The 19452-nt window shown below is 50.7% G+C and overlaps 1 protein-coding gene across 1 annotated transcript in view; it reads right to left on the reverse strand.

Moving 5' to 3' along the window:
- gfra4a (GDNF family receptor alpha 4a) overlaps positions 1-19452 on the reverse strand; it is a gene marked incomplete at its 5' end in the record, with an annotated part of 34597 nt that overhangs the window by 1105 nt on the left and 14040 nt on the right. The window contains 4 exons of the mRNA XM_056295436.1: positions 1084-1253; positions 13086-13220; positions 15124-15233; positions 16850-17189. Coding sequence (XP_056151411.1) covers positions 1084-1253; positions 13086-13220; positions 15124-15233; positions 16850-17189 — 755 coding nt within the window. The remainder of the gene's footprint in view (positions 1-1083; positions 1254-13085; positions 13221-15123; positions 15234-16849; positions 17190-19452) is intronic.

Genomic DNA, 19452 nt, shown 5'->3' on the forward strand with positions numbered 1-19452 from the left:
AACAGCACTGAGCTCGGGGGTGAACTGGAGATTGTGGAATTAATTCACTCGCCCCGCCATCTTCTAGCAGATCACTCACAAAGATTGATTGACATTAGTGGCAAGCGGGCCCATTATCCCCGTTAGCAAACTTGGTCACTGTAACGAAGTCTGATCTAAGATTTAAAGCTGAAATCCTTCTCCGTTAATGAATATTTTATCCATCTAGACCATGGAGTCAACTTCCATAACACTAACCGACATCTTTACCAGGGTGGGAGACGCTCCATTTACCCCCGTTGTAATTTATAAATGGGTGAGATGCAAACACATTCCTAAACGACTGAAACATGACGACGATGTGGTGGTGTTGCTTCCGTTGGAGCAGGGATCCCATATAGCAGGGATAGGCAACATGGTCCAGAAAGGTCCGGTGTGGGTGCAGGTCTTTGTTCCAACCAAGCAGTTGCACACCTGATTCTATTAGTCAACCAACAGTCTTTGTTAAGGACCTTGATTTTTAGACTCAGGTGTGTAACTCCTTGGTTGGAACGAAGACCTGCACCCACACCGGACCTTTCTGGACCATATCCCTGCCATATAGTCTGGTGTAGTTTCTAATATATTAGATTACCTCTGTTAGTCCGAGGATGCTGTTTTTACAAAGGTAGGAACTGTTTACTGCTGAGCCGACGGCACACGAGCGATGATGGCTGCTACACCTTCTTTGTAGTTTTCACCGCCAGAGGCAGGGACAGATCAGGGAGATCACAGATTTCAGCTTTGAACACTATTGCCCAAAAACTTGCCTTTTTTAAATCCTGCAGTAAAGTACTAGATTGGTGGCGCACGCTCCATAAAGTAAAACCCCTAATTTTTGAGGAGTATTTGCTGCATTACTTCGTAGCTCGTCTCTGTATGTGCCAAGAAACTTGGCCAGGGATTGCCTGGTTTGTCTTGATGTGTTAAAACTTCACCCGTCTGGCGCGGTGGGCAGTTTGGAAAGCAAGCTGCAATCCTCTGACCTAGTTCTACCAGCAGCCTCCTCTATTACCACCTCCCCCGTGTGGAGGTCAAACTTCACCTCCCTCCGCTTGGCCTCACCTGAGTAGGGATGTGCGCCCGCAGAATGTTCTGCTCCGTCTCCATGGGGACGCCGGGGATGGTGGTTGCCAGCTGCGGGTTCTGGTTGTCCGTCGCCGTGCTGGGCGTACCTGGCTGGCTTGCCCCCGTCTTCACATCCGACCCGTTGCCAAAAGCCAAGATGGCGTTCCCTGGAAGGCACAAGCGGTGTGGAGGCTCAGTTCAAAGGCACGCGACACGCAATCTCCCCAGCGGACCGGGTGGCTACGGTCAGGCTGATTTCATTCAGGCGCTGATGGGAAAATTACAGTCATTTTCACATCGGCCGCCAACTCTACTTCAGCTTTTGTTCTGTTTTTTGGTTTCGTTTGTTTTGTGCTGCGTGTTGCCGTGAGTCTTTGTGATGTAATTGGTTGTGATTATGTGGTTATGCGCCTGTGCAGCCTCGTGTAATTATCACTGGACGTGGGATGGAAGAGGAGGGAGTAACCAGGCACACGTCCATCTACAGTTTCTGTGTCATTTCTGTCGTTAACAAAAAAGACTAAATATGTAATATATACGTCCTAAACTTGACGTCATCGTGGCCGTGGCGTAGGACAGTTCGGTCTGCGGTACCGAACATCTTCCCTGCGACACGACAGAGGAAAAAGAGTATTTGTCACAAACTTGCGTCGTTACTGATAGGCCCTGAAGTGAAACCGGGAAGACGCAACAGATCGAGTGAAAGTCGCATATTTTCATGGGCGACACCCAAAAGCTTTCGTATTTTACACCACCCATGCCTCGTACCAGGACACGGATACAGAAGAAGGCTTCAGACGACCAGGATTCTGTTTTAGAGGCTTAGGACGGCCAAATGAATAACCCTCCATATATAACGAAACATGTAATACTGATCCCCCCCCCCTTTTCCTCCCCAGTTGTACTTGGCCAATTACCCCACTCTTCCGAGCCGTCCCGGTGGCTGCTCCACCCCCTCTGCCGATCCGGGGAGGGCTGCGGACTACCACATGCATGTGGAGTCGCCAGCAGCTGCTTTTCACCTGACAGTGACGAGTCTCGCCAGGAGGACGTGGCGCGTGGGAGGATCACGCTATTCCCCCCCAGTTCCCCCTTCCCTCCGACCGACCAGAGGAGGCGCCAGTGCAGCGACAAGGACACATACCCACATCCGGCTTCCCACCCGCAGACACAGCCAGCTGTGTCTGTAGGACGCCCAACCAAGCGGGGGGAGGGGGGGTAATACGGGGATTCGAACCGGCGATGCCCGTTTTCGTAGGCTACGGAATAGACTACTATGGTACCCGGACGCCCCATGTAATACTGATTTGTCAGTCAAAAACACATCTCTCTCTGTCTCTATCTATCTATCTATCTATCTATCTATCTATCTATCTATCTATCTATCTATCTATCTATCTATCTATCTATCTATCTATGTAATTCTCTCTCTCTCTGTCTCTATCTATCTATCTATCTATCTATCTATCTATCTATCTATCTATCTATCTATCTATCTATCTATCTATCTATCTATGTAATTCTCTCTCTCTCTGTCTCTATCTATCTATCTATCTATCTATCTATCTATCTATCTATCTATCTATCTATCTATCTATCTAGCTATCTATCTATCTATCTATCTATCTATCTATCTATCTATCTATCTATCTATCTATCTATCTATCTATCTATGTAATTCTCTCTCTCTCTGTCTCTATCTATCTATCTATCTATCTATCTATCTATCTATCTATCTATCTATCTATCTATCTATCTATCTATCTATCTATCTATCTATGTAATTCTCTCTCTCTCTCAAACTCAAATTCACACACCACATATGCATGTAAAGGAAAGGCGGTCAGGGATAAGTTGGGGGAGTAAAAAGCTGTGATCTTCCATGGCAGTCCTCCCACTTCCTTCTGTCTAAACGTCAAACACAAGCCTGCATGCAAGTCAGCTGTTTATTTATTCTCTGCCGGTATTCAATGGGATGCCACCAGGCCACATGGGATTCCTCCGGGTGACCTAAATCGGATTCTCATGTAAGCTGATTGACAGGTGTTACAATAACAACAACAACAACAACAACAACAACAACAGGGGGGTCCGGGTAGCGTAGCCGTCTATTCCATTGCCTACCAACATGAGGATCGCCGGTTCGACTCTCCGTGTTACCTCCAGCTTGGTCAGGCGTCCCTACAGACACAATTGTGTCTGCAGGTGGGAAGCCAGATGTGGGTATGTGTCCTGGTTGCCGCAGTAGCGCCTCCTCTGGTCGGTTGGGGTGTCTGTTCAGAGGGGAAGGGGGAACTGGGGGGAATAGTGTGATCCTCCCACACGCTACATCCCCCTGGTGAAACTCCTCACTGTCAAGTGAAAAGAAGCGGCTGGCGACTCCACATGTATCAGAGGAGGCATGTGGTAGTCTGCAGCCCTCCCCGGATCGGCAGAGGGGGTCGGAGCAGCGACCGGGACGGCTCGGAAGAGGGGGGTAATTGGCCCAAGTACATATGGGGAGACAAAGGGAGAAAAAAAAAACAACAACAACAACACAAGACTCAAGGAGAGAATCATTACCGAGTAAGCTAAGCACCAAGACTCGGTGATGAAAGCACCAACACAAACTTTCAGTGATCTGACGGCAGTTCGCACAGATGAGAAAGCAGATGTTTTCCAGCGTGGAAGTTGTTCAGCAAAGTAAACCGATGCATCCAAAACACACACACACACACACACACACACACACACACACACGGTGATCCGGGTGGAAGCCCTGCCCTTCCCAGAAGCACAGGCTGTTCTACACCTTCGCCATCCACAGTCTGAGCAAATGCACCGGTCACACGATCCACGGGTGCCAACTCAAACCACAACTACAGTGCACGAGGAGCAGAAGGCTGAGATCATATCTGGCAGCTATTACATTACAAAGGACAAAGTCATTACATTAATTGTTTCTACACCATTAACCATTTTTATTACAGTAACTGTTGTTGCATGTGTGCTGTCTTGGTTCAGGCCTGAATACATAAAGTATATATCCTGCAGCTGCATGCCCCCCCCTTCCTCTCTCTGCACCCTAACTCCTGCAGCTACATGCCCCCCTCTTCCTCTCTGCACCCTAACTCCTGGAGCTGCATGCCCCCCTCTTCCTCTCTGCTCCCTAACTCCTGGAGCTGCATGCTCCCCCCTTCCTCTTTCTGCACCCTAACTCCTGGAGCTGCATGCCCCCCTCTTCCTCTCTCTGCACCCTAACTCCTGGAGCTGCATGCCCCCCTCTTCCTCTCTCTGCACCCTAACTCCTGGAGCTGAATGCCCCCCTCTTCCTCTCTGCAGCCTAAGTCCTGGAGCTGCATGCCTCCCTCTTCCTCTTTCTGCACCCTAACTCCTGCAGCTGCATGCCGCCCTCTTCCTCTCTCTGCAGCCTAAGTCCTGGAGCTGCATGCCCCCCTCTTCCTCTCTCTGCACCCTAACTCCTGGAGCTGCATGCCGCCCTCTTCCTCTCTCTGCAGCCTAACTCCTGGAGCTGCATGCTCCCCCCTTCCTCTTTCTGCACCCTAACTCCTGGAGCTGCATGCCCCCCTCTTCCTCTCTCTGCACCCTAACTCCTGGAGCTGCATGCCCCCCTCTTCCTCTCTCTGCACCCTAACTCCTGGAGCTGCATGCCCCCCCTCTTCCTCTCTCTGCACCCTAACTCCTGGAGCTGCATGCCCCCCTCTTCCTCTCTCTGCACCCTAACTCCTGGAGCTGCATGCTCCCCTCTTCCTCTCTGCAGCCTAAGTCCTGGAGCTGCATGCCCCCCTCTTCCTCTCTCTGCACCCTAACTCCTGCAGCTGCATATCCACCCCTCCCTCTCACTGCACCCTAACTCCTGCAGTTGCATGCCTCCTTCTCCCTATCACTGTATCCTAACTCCTGGAGCTGCATGCCCCCCTCTTCCTCTCTCTGCACCCTAACTCCTGCAGCTGCATGCCCCCTCTTCCTCTCTCTGCACCCTAACTCCTGCAGCTGCATATCCCCCCTCCCTCTCACTGCACCCTAACTCCTGCAGCTGCATGCCCCCCTCCCTCTCACTGCACCCTAACTCCTGCAGCTGCATGCCCCCCTCCCTCTCACTGCACCCTAACTCCTGCAGCTGCATGCCCCCCTCTCCCTCTCGCTGCACCCTAACTTTTCTGTGTATCTTTGCTGTCTAAAAGACATGAAAAAAGGGTTAGAAATAAACTTAAAAAAGCTATTTGCTTCTTTAACTTCAGAAAAGTTAAAGCAAAACCAGTGATTTTTTTTTTTTGAAGGAAGCGCTGGCAAGTTTGATCTTATTGCCCATTGTCTTATTTAACAGAAACGCAATATGAAAGTACAAAAAAATACCCAAACATCTGCTAATACCCCGTGCACCAGCTGGGCTTTATATTTAATCAGTTGTCTGTACTGCTATGATGTAAATGATAATAATGAATACTTAAATAGGTGACAAAAGTAGGCTATCGAGAGCTTTATAACTTTGCGCCGCAGTAAAACTTGCCCAGCATGACTGAAATAAGTACGATGTGCATTCCGTGCCATGTATAATTCACAGCCTTGTGAATTTACACGGTTTCGTACACTCCATAGGAACTCCATTTCACCACTGGTAGCACTCGCATTTACCAGAGCCAGAATTACTTATGATCGTATGATGAATTAATATTCTAGAAACATTCATTTTCATTCAGTTAATGGGTAACTCGGCAGCAATTACTTTTGCATGAAAGTCACTTCAATTAAAATATGCTCAAATGAAGATATGAGGGAGAGATTCATCAATTAATATATCCAGCTTATGCCGCATGATGGATGTGGGTGCTTAGACACAAAAATCACACCATTATTCTGTCTGTTGCCAGCAAGGGGGGGGGGGCCTCACAAATGAGCCACTAGTTATTAGTAATGGGATTTAAAAGGCTTCAGTGGAGTATCTGGGTGTAGCACACAAACATTGATTTCTCTAAGGATCGTAGCAAATTGAACTCGGCCCTTACAGATAAGGAAAAGTTTGCCCTCGCATAACAGCTCGGGGACAATCGATGAGCGAGCCGTGGGACTCGCCGGCGGAATGGAACCGCAACAGTAAACAGCAGCTAAAGGCGTGGATGTTGATGGATTCGGTGGACCCCCCCCCCCCCCCCGTACCCCTAACCTAATCTCTAACAGATTATATATATGTATATTTAGATATAGAATGGGTGGCGCAGTGGTTAGCGCAGTCGCCTCACAGCAAGATGGTCCCTGGGTCCGAGCGCCGGGGTAGTCCAACCTTGGTGGTTGTCCCCAGTTGTCCTCCGTGTGGAGTTCGCATGTCCTCCCCGTGTCTGCGTGGGTTTCCTCCGGGTGCTCCGGTTTCCTCCCACAGTCCAAAGACCTGTAGGTCAGGTGAATCGGCCGTACTAAATTGTCCCTGTGTGTGTGTGTGTGGGCCCTGTGTGATGCCCTGGCGGCCTGTCCAGGGTGTCTCCCTGCCTGCCGCCCAATGACTGCTGGGATAGGCTCCAGCATCCCCGCAACCCTGAGAGCAGGATAAGCGGTTGGGATAATGGATGGATGGCTATAGTATCCATAGGCACTGGGCGAGATTTTGGGAGTGCAAGCGTTCTGGTTTCCGTTTCTGTTTTAGTTCGAGTAGTATCGGTCTTTCGGTCGTGATGTCATAATGCTGCTGATCCCTGGAAGATGGCGCCCGGCGTCGCGTTGCCCTTGGAAACGGCCCACGTCCGGAAGACCGATTGACCGATCACGTTCGAGTAGGCGGTGCTTTCTACAGGAACGCGCTTTGGTTGCATGTTGGTCACAGTCCGTGTTGGAGCCAAAGAGGCGGAACGCCTTTGCCCAAATGTCGTCTGGACCCTAAAACGCGTACAGAAAGTATCGACGTTTGTGTGTCGTGCGGAGAAGTGTTCGACTCGCGTCGACTACCCGAGAAACGGTCCGGTCGTAGACGTCGTCTCTCGACTCCCAAGGCCATTCTCGCGTCTCACGTTGCTAATCCGACTGCAAAGAATGACGGACGCACGGAAGAGGAAGTCTTCATAGGAAACGGAAGCCAGCAGCTACACGGGAAGTCCCGAAATATTGGCCGTTGCCCCCAGAGGCGAAATCGTCATCAGACGTCAGGGTTCCTAACCCGACCCCTGGTTGTGGATGCCCGCGCTGCTGGTGAACTGGGCGGCCTGAGCCTCGCTGGTGGCGTATCATCTGCACGCAAAGTGTGATATCGTGTTATTTGTACGCAAATTGGTGAGACCGGGGTTGACTGATTAGGGGAGATGTGTTGTGTTGTGTTGTGTTGTGTTGCGCGTGCCGACTTAATGGCGAGCATGACAGATTGGGCTCTGCAGAAACTATGTATATTATCTACCCGCCACAAACGCGGCGGTGGGTCATCAGCGGCGGTCGGGGCAGGTGGAGAAGTGGGCCACCTCACACAGAGTGCACAGTTAGCACTCAGCACTGCGGAGCGAGCTGCCAGCAGGGTGACGGATGAGAGAGTCGGGGAGTGAGTGACACTCCAGCTGCTCGCCGCCCCGCCATGGAGCCGAGATGAAGTGCCAATTGATATCTTCGGCGGAAAGCTGTTGTGACAGTTCCCTTTGTAAATGTTTGGATGTGGCTGTGAAAACGCCCGCACCGTGCATTGCTTTGACTTTTAAGTTGCTCCCGGAGGGGGTGGGGGGTGGGGGTGGGGGGGTCTGCTGACTTCATAAGTTTCCCCGAAGCCATGGCATAGAGAACATCCTCGGAAGGGCTTCAGCTGTAGAAAACGTACACACACACACAAATTTGGTGCATCCCCCCCCCCACACACACCACCACCACCAACACCAACCCCCTCCCCATTGCAGCAAGGTTGCCCTGACTCCTGCTTAAACATTCTATCAGTTTGACGGAAGGACGGAAGGTAGCCAGAGAAGCAAATGAGCTTCGCTCGTTGTGTCCCTCAGCTTCGCATCACGGGAGGAAGTGCGCGGCAGCGCGGGAGGAAGTGCGCGGCAGCACCTCGCGCACGGCGACGCGGTTATTGTCGCTCTGATGAGGAACGGACTGTTTTCAAAACCTGAGCATGGTCGCGTCTTTTTTTTATTTTCATCCTCCCATTGTTCGCCCCTGCTCCTCTTCCTCCTCCATCCCCCTTCTTGTCTGCAAACAAACAACTGCCCCCCCCCCACCCACACCCCGGCTCGATTCCTCCCTCTGTCCACCTCATTAGTTCGGCGGCAGGGACCCAAATTACGCGCAATTACAAAGTCATCAAAGGCTATCCGAAGTCCTGTCTCAGCAAGCGGGGCCCCGCGACCAGGGGCCCTAGGCGAAGAATAACGCTGGGTTCGCCTTCGCCTCGTCAAACGACACAAGCGCCAAAGGAGGAGGAGGAGGAGGAGGAAGGAGGCTTTGTAGGATAATGCTGTTGCCAGTTTGTAAAAACAGCACAATCACCATAGGAGAGGAGAGGCTTTTCAAAATTAATGCATGTATCCTCTGTTTACTATGATCAGATTCTCTCTCTCTCTCTCTCTCTCTCTCTCTCTCTCTCTCTCTCTCTCTCTCTCTCTCTCGCTCTCTCGCTCTCTCTCTCTCTCTCTCTCTCTCTCTCTCTCTCTCTCTCTCTCTCTCTCTCTCTCTGTCGGACTGTAATGTATTCTGAATAAATGTACTTTTTTAAAATCAAAAATCTCTCTCTCTCCCTCTCTGTCTCCCTCCCTCTCTCTCTGTCTCTCTCCCTCTCTCTCTGTCTCTCTCCCTCTCTCTCTGTCTCTCTCCCTCTCTCTCTGTCACTCTCTCTCTCTCTCTGTCTCTCTCCCTCTCTCTCTGTCTCTCTCCCTCTCTCTCTGTCACTCTCTCTATATATATATCTCTCTCTCTCTCTCTCTGTCTTTCTCCCTCTCTCTCTGTCTCTCTCCCTCTCTCTCTCTCTCCCTCGCTCTCGCTCTCCCTCGCTCTCTCTCTCTCTCTGTCGGACTGTAATGTATTCTGAATAAATGTACTTTTTTAAAATCAAAAATCTCTCTCCCTCTCTCTGTCACTCTCTCTATATATATATCTCTCCCTCTCTCTCTCCCTCTCTCTCTGTCTCTCTCCCTCTCTCTCGGGGCTGATTTGTTTGAACACTGACTGGCTCGCATCCAGACTCTCATTGCCAGATAGTGCTGCACACTTCCTCCCAGAAACAGCGCGGCGGCTGGCCTGCGTCCGGAGGACATTGTGATGCACACCGCTGGTCCACGAATCGCCGGTCCCCCATTAGAAACGTGTTCGTCCCTATTATCTCAGATATATATTCGCCGATTGACTGAGCCGAGCCAGTTGCTCGGGGGGGTGAGGGAGCAGTCGGGGAAACGAGGCCAGTCAGTCTGAGGGTTGTCTCCCCCCCCCCCCGTCCCCTGAGGACCTTACAGTAAACAGCTCAGGACAGTCGTCTCATTTATGGAGAGGACGGTTTCTAAATTAACATCTTCCAAAAAAACAACCGTGACCGGTCAGACAAAACAATGACGCCCTTCATCTCACCATGGATTACTGAATAAGATGTTTTTGCCTTCTTCTAAAATGATGACGTCAGACAGGAGGCGGCACCTGTGATTCATGCACGGCTCTAAAAAAAATAGAAGGCAACAACTGTTCCTCCAAACGTTCTGGAACAATTCAGACTCAATCCTCTGTTCATTTACATCTCAAGACCCGTACCTTTATGGGTTTTGTGTTGTTTTGTGTTTTACAACAGCTTCTTCTTCTTCTTCTTTCAGCTTGTGTCCTGTTTTTCAGGGGTCGCCACAGCGGATTGTACCTTTTTCATCGGTACTCTGTGAGGGCACAGTACCAATGGCGGCTGTTGTTAACCAGAGCCTCAGCCAATCCCGTATGAAGCCTCAACTGATCCGGTGTGGTCTTGTCAATCCGCATACTGGTCTGGCCAAATTTGACGTCGGATGCCCTTCCTGACACAACCACTAACCCTACGGACGGGGGCACACAGGTAAAGCGCCGGATGCCATCCCAGTGTTCATGGACTTGCACCCACGCCTGGCGCCACATGTTTTATCCACAGCAAGGTGTGAAATATAGCATCAAAATATTGTTGTTTTTTTGTTCACCAAACAACATTTTCGTATGATTTCTTGAAGCCTCCTCCAGTCTCAAACTCATGTCCGAGAACTTTGCTCTCTAGAAAAAAAACTTCTTAACAATCGGCCGTGTGCAGGGCAGGACTCATCTGTACTACGCCTCTTCATCATGTTTGCAACATCTGTAAACACTTTCACCACGTGTAGTGCATTTGTTACGGCTGCTTTGCACGACCTTGATTGTGGTCTGGCTTTAGGAGTTTCCCTTCGTGTGATTATCCATCCATCCATTATCCGAGCCACTCATCCCAGCCGGGGTCGCCGGGATGCTGGAGCCTATCCCAGCAGTCATTGGGCGGCAGGTAGGGAGACATCCTGGACAGGCTGACAGACTATCACAGGGCCCACACACACACACACACACACACACACACACACACATTCATACCTAGGGACAGTTTAGTACGGCCGAGTCACCTGACCTACACATCTTTGGACTGTTGGAGGAAGCCGGAGCCCCTGGAGGAAACCCACGCAGACACGGGGAGAACATGCAAACTCCACACAGAGGACGACCCGGGATGACCCCCAAGGTTGGACTACCCCGAGGCTCGAACCCAGGACCTTTTTGCTGTGAGGCGACCGCACTAACCACACAAAAAGGATCACTCTGTTCCCCCTCCCCCTTGAGCAGGCGCCCCGACCAGGCGCCCCGACCGACCAGAGGAGGCGCTAGTGCAGCATCCAGGACACACACCCACATCCGGTTTCCCACCCGCAGACACGGCCAATTGTGTCTGTCGGGAGGCCCAACCAAGTGGGAGGTAACGCGGGGATTCGAACCGCCGATCCCCGTGTTGGTGGGCAACGGGATAGACCGCCACGCCACCCGGACACCCCCAATCTTTGTATGTTTTAACAGTGTGAATGGCTTTGCGGCTACTTTGCTCGGCGGTTTTGTCTCAGGCTAATGTTTGCAGGCGTGTGTTTTTGTTGTCGTGGCTGGCAGGTGTAGCAGGGCCAGTTTCCCTCTCGCGAGACAGCACGTGAGCTTAACCGTAACCTCTGCAGACGCTTCAGAAGTCGGAAAGAGGCAGCCTGCACATTAATCATGTACAACCCTGATCTGCCCAGCAGGACAACATTGACTGACGGCTGTTAATCTCACATGGCAAAAATACCCAGCGCCGCCAATCACAGAACCGTCAGCCGGAGAACTGCTCAGAGCCGGTTCCGACCCGGCCGCTTGGGGATTTACAACTGCAGTTTCTACTCATTGAGCAACTGATTAAAAGTGATTAGGGCGCTTGAAATGACGATCACTTTTTATATTATTACCCCCCCCCCACTGCCCCGGATGTAAGTGGATGTATTGTACAGCGTCGACATGGGATTTTTCAAACGAAGCCGCCGGAGTGGAAAATGGCCGTGTTGATTTGTGATTTCGCTCTAATGACAACTCTCCACAAATGCCAAATCCGGATCCCTAATCCTAAAGAGAAGGATGGAGATCATCTTTTTCGCCATCTCTAAAGTAAATCTTACCCTGACTAGTTTTCTTCTTCTCCTCTGTTTTGACGAGCAGCTGTCAGGAGGGGGGAGACACAACCTGTTGTGGTGTTTCCGGTATTTTCCACAAGTTGTTACGAGATCCGGATTTATGCAGATCACTGCGCTGGTATCGAGGTAAGTTAAATCTTGGAAAATATTCAAAACAAGTTTGCATTGTGAGCATGTGACTCTTCCAACTGACAAGAGTTCCTTTTTTTTCTTTAAATTTCCCCCCTTTTTCTCCCCAATTGCACTCGGTCAATTACCCCACTCTTCCGACCCGTCCAGGTCGCTGCTCCACCCCTTTGCCGATCCGGGGAGGGCTGCAGACTACCACATGCCTCCTCCGATACATGTGGAGTCTGCAGCAGCTTCTTTTCACCTGACCATAAGGAGTTTCACCAGGGGGATGTAGCGCGTGGGAGGATCACCCCCTCCCCTGAACAGTCGCCCCAACCGACCAGAGGAGGCGCTTGTGCAGTGACCAGGACACATACCCACGTCTGGCTTCCCACCCGCAGACAGGGCCAATTGTGTCTGTAGGGACGCCCGACCAAGCCGGAGGTAACACGGGGATCCGAACCGGCGATCCCCAAGTTGGTAGGCCACGGAATAGACCGCTATGCTACCCGGACGCCCTTAGATTTCCTTCTATTTTTTAAGATCAGTCTGATTTTAAGACTGGTTTGTACCATGTGGCATGATGAGATGGACATGTTTTAGGTGGGTTCCTGTTTGCTATGTAAAAGAGACAGCAGAGAATGACAGGAACGTGAACAGAAGGATTGGGGCCGAACGTGGGTCCTGTTTCAACACCCCAAGACGGATGCTTTTTCAAGCCCGTCACGAGCTTCTAGTCCGCCTTGTTTTGTCCCATGATGGAATTGGTGCCGCCGCTCACTCATCAGACTGTTTTTCTGCTGTCGTAATTGTTCCTCCGTGCTGAGAAATAACCCCGCACAGACTAGATAAATACCCCGGGCTGTGTGTGGGACTGCTGCAGTATGTGAATGATCACAAATCACCGACATCATCGCTGTCATCAGTGCCGTAAGGGACACATTATGTGATTGTGGTTGCTTTTTTTTGTGCAAAGCAAAAACTAAATAGAAGCTAAAATAAAAGCAGACATTGAGGTTAGGCGTTCGGTGGCCACGTGACACGAGCTAGATGTCTCAGACACTGTCTTTGTGATCCCAAGAGTCCGTCACTGCTGCTGTCACTCCCACAAACCTGCTTTTCTTTATCTATGACAGTCATAACACAGAACCGACCTGACAAATACGGAAGGGTTTTAGTCCCCAGGTCCTGCTGGGGTTTATCACTATAATGTAATGTTATTAGAGGCAGTCTGGGGCTGTCACTCACTCAAGCACACGTTGTCGTGGAAAAAGGCCAGGAAGTCGTTGCATTGCTCCCTGTGGTTCCCGCTGGCGGCGCAGGAGCACCAGGGCCCCACGTTGGAGGTGGAGTTGTCCAGGTAGTTCGGTGTTATTGTGCTACCTGAGGGAGAAGCAGAGGACGAACAGAAAAAGGAATGAGAAGAGACAGGCATCCATCCAATGTTTAAGCAAATTTGAGGCAGACTTTTCAAAACTGGAAGCAATTCAGATGCAAAGAATCTCCTTGTAGAATTACATTATCAAAAACTGTCAAGAGAAAAACAGACAAGACGAGAGTTACTGACATTTTTGAAGTACGTCTCCAGCCAGCACTTCAACCTTTCAACCTTTCTGTCAAGCAGATGAAAGATACAGCATGCTACTTTATGCCCCCCCCCCCACCTTTTTTTCCTCCCCAATTGTATCCAGCCAATTACCCCACTGTTCTGACCCATGCGGGTCGCTGCTGCACCCCCCTCTGCTGAGCCGGGGGGGGGCTGCAGACTACCACATGCTTCCTCCGATACACGTGGAGTAACCAGCCGCTTATTTTCACCTGACAGTGAGGAGTTTCACCTCCCCCCCCTGAACAGGCACCCCGACCGGCCAGAGGAGGCGCTAGTGCAGCGACCAGGATACATACCCACATCCGGCGTCCCACCCACAGACACGGCCAGTTGTGTCTGTAGGGACACCCGACCAAGTCGGAGGTAACACAGGGATTTGAACCGGGATCCCTGTGTTGGTAGGGAACGGAATGGACCGCTACGCTACACAGATGCCCTATGCTACTGTATGTTAAGGGAGTTTTACAGTAACAATCCAGTAAAGTAGCTTGATTAAAATATACTTAATCAGAAGGATGGAAAGAGAAGAGAGAAAGCGATAGAGAGATTGCAGACAGACACGATGACTTTCCTGACTGACCGCATGGTAGCCAAATATCAGCTGGTTAAGTTCCCACTACTGACGGAGCCCATTTCTTCGGCGGTGTCCTTTGGCAAGGGCACCTAACTGCCATGTATGCGGGGATGGGTCATGAAAAACTAGCCAGTCCATGACCAACAACGTTCGAGTTACCTGGTCGGTTCCTTGTTGAACTCCCAGTGCTACTGTGCATTTTATTCAGTGCTGCAAAAGACCAAAGTCAAAACATGCACTTACTTACACACGAATGAGGTGGTGTAAAGCTGCTGGATTTGTGGTTCTTGTTTAATGTTTTGCACCGAGGTTCTGACTCACACATCCACTGGGCCTGAAGATGCTTTGATAAGTACAGCGGCCCTCTGAGGCGAAGTTCATGTGCGGCCACTGAGGTATCTCAGTCGCTCTGTTGTGCCTTTGGAGCTTTTCAGCCAGGAAAATGATTGGGAAGTCCTTCTTCGGAAAGGGTAATATTGCTTTTGTAGCTTGTGTTCTTAAAGGGGGGGGGGGTTTGGGAAATAAAATTGCTGCACTTTGAGGCAGTGTGGTGAGAGGAGGGAAAAAAAAGTTGTGATTTACCTTCATTGATTTTCCTCCGTCTCAGACTTCCAGACAACACCTTAGTGAGTCTCACTTCTACTTGACTTGTCCAGAATGGCCAATAGCTGCTACACATCTATCTGTCTCCTCTCGAACCTAAAGAAAACCTTTCTCTTTTTTTGTCACGGTTCAGCGTGGTATTGTCTCATAATGATGAGACAGTCTTACTTTGTGTTCTTTTGTTGTTTTTCTTTTTAATCCCCCCCCCTCCCAAGCCTCTGTGACGGGGATAACTCTCCCAGAAAAGTGTTCAATAGCTGTAATTGCACTGCTTATAATGCCCACATGGCATGGCTGGGGTGCGATGCAGGCGCATTAATCAGCAGTCCATCGATCATCGAGCCGATTCATCCTTTTGAGTCCAGTTCAGTGCACTTGTCTCCTCCCCCCATCTGCACTCTTCCCCCGTCTCTCTTACCAAGACCTCTTTGTTCCCTATCCAGGGTGGGTGAGAGAGAGAGAGAAAGCGAGAGAGAGTTGGGGGGGGGGGTAGTGCTTACCTATAAGGCCAGTGTAGGCCAGCAGACATGCGCCGTAGTTCTCCTGCTTGCAGCCGCTGGCGGTTTTCTCGGACGGCTGGCAGTCATACTGGAACTGTGCCCAGCGGGACCTGCAGGAGAGACAACACGCCATCAATCACTTTGCCCGCCGGCACACCGCCGCGCGAGCGCCCTGCCGCTGCGAGACCGGCCAGCCCAGATGTCCGCGCTTTCCTGGATGAACATCTATAACCAGTAACCATCCCCCACCACACCACCACCGCCAAGAAACACTTTTAACTTTGCTGCAGCCATCCTCGGCAGGACTCAGCCCTCTTCCCCCCTGTCCCCCTCCCGTCTCCCTGGCTGTCCCGGCCAGTCGTTATCTGGAAGGCTGCCAGGTATCTAAGGAGTCAATGAGGGGCAAAGGTAGGCCTTGGCTCTGTACCTGAAAATACTGTGGGCACCGCCCTCTGGACTCCAGCCACAGGGAGAAAAGACTAATATGAATGTGCCACATAAATACATCCACCCCAAGTCTACCTCGACTCCCTGGGAAACCATCACCCCTGCCCCTCCCCCTCCCGCCAGCCATGCAGACATCTAGCCTCATCACCGTCATCATGCAAGGCTATCACAGCCATCGTTTCACATCATCGGCCCCCTTGACTGGCATTTGCAGCGGGGGGACGCCCTCAGGACAAAGCGAAGCTCGCTCCTCTGTCTCCGTCTCCATCTCCTCGTTTGTCATGTCATCGTAATGATGCGCGCAGAACACATCGGGCGGGAGGTAAGTGAAGGCATCCTGCGCTGCCTGGCAGTTAATGCCGGCTGACTGGTGCAGGATTGGCTGCCCACATGGGGGGGGGGGGGGCCCTTGGGATGTTCAAGCCGTCGCGGCCGTGGGTGGAGAATAATGCCTGATCAATAGCCATGACAGATGAAGCCCTTTCTCTTCCTGACATTTGAAACAGAACTAGATTAAATGCTGGCGACCGTTGGCTGTCAAAGAGAAGAGGCCGGCGGGATGGGACTGGGAACTTCATGTTCTCAATTCCTGGAAAAAAAAATAAATAAATAAAAATAAAGAGAGGAATACACCCTCTGAATTGTAATGCCTTGAATTGGCTTTGTGATTGGGGAGTGGGTTTGTTAATGTTCAATTTAGATTTGAATAAAATCTTTGTTTTTATCAGCATTGCACACACACGGGGGGCTTAATGCAGGACAAATAAGCTCATTCAGATAACAGCTTATCTCGAATGTGTACACTGGGACTAACTTTCTCCCAATTACGCGGCGGTATTGAAGGTGTTTTGGCTGTAAATTGACAAATATTTTGATGGCGGCTTGGCAGCGAATTCAGATGTGTATCCCCAGTGATAATGGCCGTGTCTATAACCACCATTTTATGCATTGCTGCCTCTTGCCTTGCCACTTCTCTCAGGAAGCGAGCGGGTAGTTTAATAACACAGCCAACTAATTAAGCCTTAGAATGAACCCTACCACACCAGCCAGGCCTAACGTCAATACCGGACAGCACCGCCCACGAGGTAAAACCCCCCCTTTCATAGCCAGCGTGGAGAACTGTGAACATCAGGACGCAACATCAAGACAAAACATCCAGCAGTGTCCAGTTAACAGCGATCATAGTCCTATTATCACTTCTAACATGTCTGCTGGGGGCATCTCCGTGTCCTTGGTGTCAGGTGCTGTTTCAAAAGACCAAAAAAAAATACACTTATACCTGCAGACATAGTCTGCCCTGCAGACGCGCAGCTGAGCCAGGCAGTTCGGTTTGTCCTTGTCTTCGTAGGAGCAGACCGGCACAATGGTCTGTCTGCGGCGCTCGGCGCAGGCCGTGTCGGTGCACGGGCAGAACAGCAGCTCGTGGGTGTAGTCCGGGGGAACGCGGTCAAAGAACTTCCTCAGCGCCTTGTTGCACTTGGGTCGGTTGCACGGCCCTGAGCGGGCCGACGGCTGGATGCATGCCGAGACGTACTCCGTGCGAAGCTTCTGACACGTCTCGTCAATGTTACATGCCTTGGCGGCGTCCAGGCAGCGGTTCACCGTAGTTACTTCCGACTCTGGGAGGAGGGAGAGCAAAAGGGCACAAAGAGAGAGAGAGAGAGAGAGAGGGCAGAATTCGTTTCATCTTTCTCTGTGGTTTGAGCAACGAAAAAAAAAAAGTCCAATCCCAGACAATGTTTACCAATGATTTCAAGGCCTAATTGGAGTCGGTATTGACTCGCCTCTCTCGCCTCTGGACTTAGATGCAGCGATGCGTTTACAGATGGTAAAAAAAAAAAAAAGCTCTGCATCTTCCAAGTACAACCCAAAGTGATGATTATATGTAATAGGCCCCCTTGTAATGAATAGAACATGAATGGTGTTTAAATGTTGAATAAGCCCTGGCACTGGATGGGTTTCAGCAGAGGCCTGATGGCTGAATATTTCATTCTGCCGGGTTAATGCAGAGTGACAGCGCTGGGAAAAAAAAGAAGGAGGAGAGAGGAAACGGCTCTTCCATCTCTCCCAACCTCACAACAAAGTTTATAATTACTGCCCTCTCGACCTCTCTCGGTTCATCTGTCCTTCCCTCACTCACATAAACGACTTCATCCCGCTCTCCCCAGCCGTCCCTGTATGTAGGAACCCATCCCACGTGCACCTAGTTTCTTCCATCCATCTATTCATTGACTTATCCCTCCTCTACGTCCTCTTTCCGTCATACCTTCCTTGCTCAGTGCTGTGGTATCCCCCCCCCTTCATCTTCCTCTGTAATGAGCCATCGACATTGAGCCAGCGGATAGCCCCCATTATAACCCGCTATTTCTTTTTTTTTCTCTGCGTTATTTCCCAATCTGTCTCTGTGCATGTTCTGTTCCCAGGTGACCTCCTAATCAATATGCCCATGATGACACTCAAGCTCTTCTGGAAGACAGCTGTTCATTAGTTTGTAAACCATATGTAATTGTGCCTCCCGGTAAGTGAGGCTCTCGCCCAACTGTCATGTGAAATATGAATGGCCTTGGAGGGAGAGCTAGCTAACAACCTATCACAAAGAATAAGCTCCAAAGAGGGAAGACGTGGAGTCTGCAGGAACAGCACAGGATAGAGACGTGCATCCAGACGAAAAGGCGAGGATGCTGTACACTTGAAGAGGGACGACACAATCAACCCGTCGTCTTGCAACCGGGTGTCGTGGGATTTCGTGTCAGAGTCACGAAATTTAATCTACGAAATCGTGCTGGGGGACACGATGTCACTGAAATTTTCTTGTCCATGAAGTTGTATCCAATGCATTCCTATGGGCCGAGTTTTTCTTGTGCGAGTCACGTTATCAAGATGCTGGCTCTGGCTGGTCTGGCCTCCCGGGAGAATGCCGGTCGCTTACATATATTTGAAAACACAAAAACTACGGTGCTTAGCATTAGGGTATACAACTTCGTGGTGCCGGAGAAGAACAACTTCGTGGTGCCGGAGAAGAACAACTTCATGGTGCTGGACAAGAAAATGTCAGTGACATCTTGTCCCCCAGCACGATTTCATACATTAAATTTCATGACTATGACACGAAATCTCGTGATACCGGGCTGCGTCTTGGGTTAAAGCGGGGCTGTAATGTCGACATGTTTGACATTTAATCCCAGGGGATGCACCGCCTCATAGTCGTTCAGCCCCGTGTACTCATTCGGTGGAGTCGCCCAGTACAGCCACAGTCATCTACTGCTGGTCACCAAGCAGATTCACCAGAGCATGTAAAGGGTTAAAAGCCTTGGTTGATGGGGCATCTGGGTAGTGTGGCAGTCTATTCCGTTGCTTACCAACATGGGGATCGCCGGTTTGAATCCCCGTGTTAGCTCCGGCTTGTTCGGGCGTCCCTACAGACACAATTGGCCGTGTCTGCGGATGGGAAGCCGGATGTGGGTATGTGTCCTGGTCGCTGCACTAGCGCCTCCTCTGGTCGGTCTGGGTGCCTGTTTGGGGGGGGGACTGGGGGGGATTAGCGTGATCCTTCCACGTGCTACGTCCCCCTGGTGAAACTCTTCAATGTCAGGTGAAAAGAAGCGGCTGGTGACTCCACATGTATGGGAGGAGGCATGTGGTAGTCTGCAGCCCTCCCCGGATCGGCAGAAGGGGTGGAGCAGCGACCGGGACGGCTCGGACGAGAGGGGTAATTGGCCAAGAGAAAAGGGTGTAAAATCCAAAAAAGAAGGAAGAAGAAGAAGAAGAAAGGCTTGGTTGATCTAGTGCCTTCCAGTCCCGGGCCCAATTCTCTTACCATTTAGACTGCCGTCCCCCTCAGCCAACTCTCAAACCTCATTTTCTGTTGCTTTGCTTCTTTTT

This window comes from Lampris incognitus, chromosome 16, assembly GCF_029633865.1.
Source record: "Lampris incognitus isolate fLamInc1 chromosome 16, fLamInc1.hap2, whole genome shotgun sequence".
Taxonomy (NCBI): Eukaryota; Metazoa; Chordata; class Actinopteri; order Lampriformes; family Lampridae; genus Lampris; species Lampris incognitus.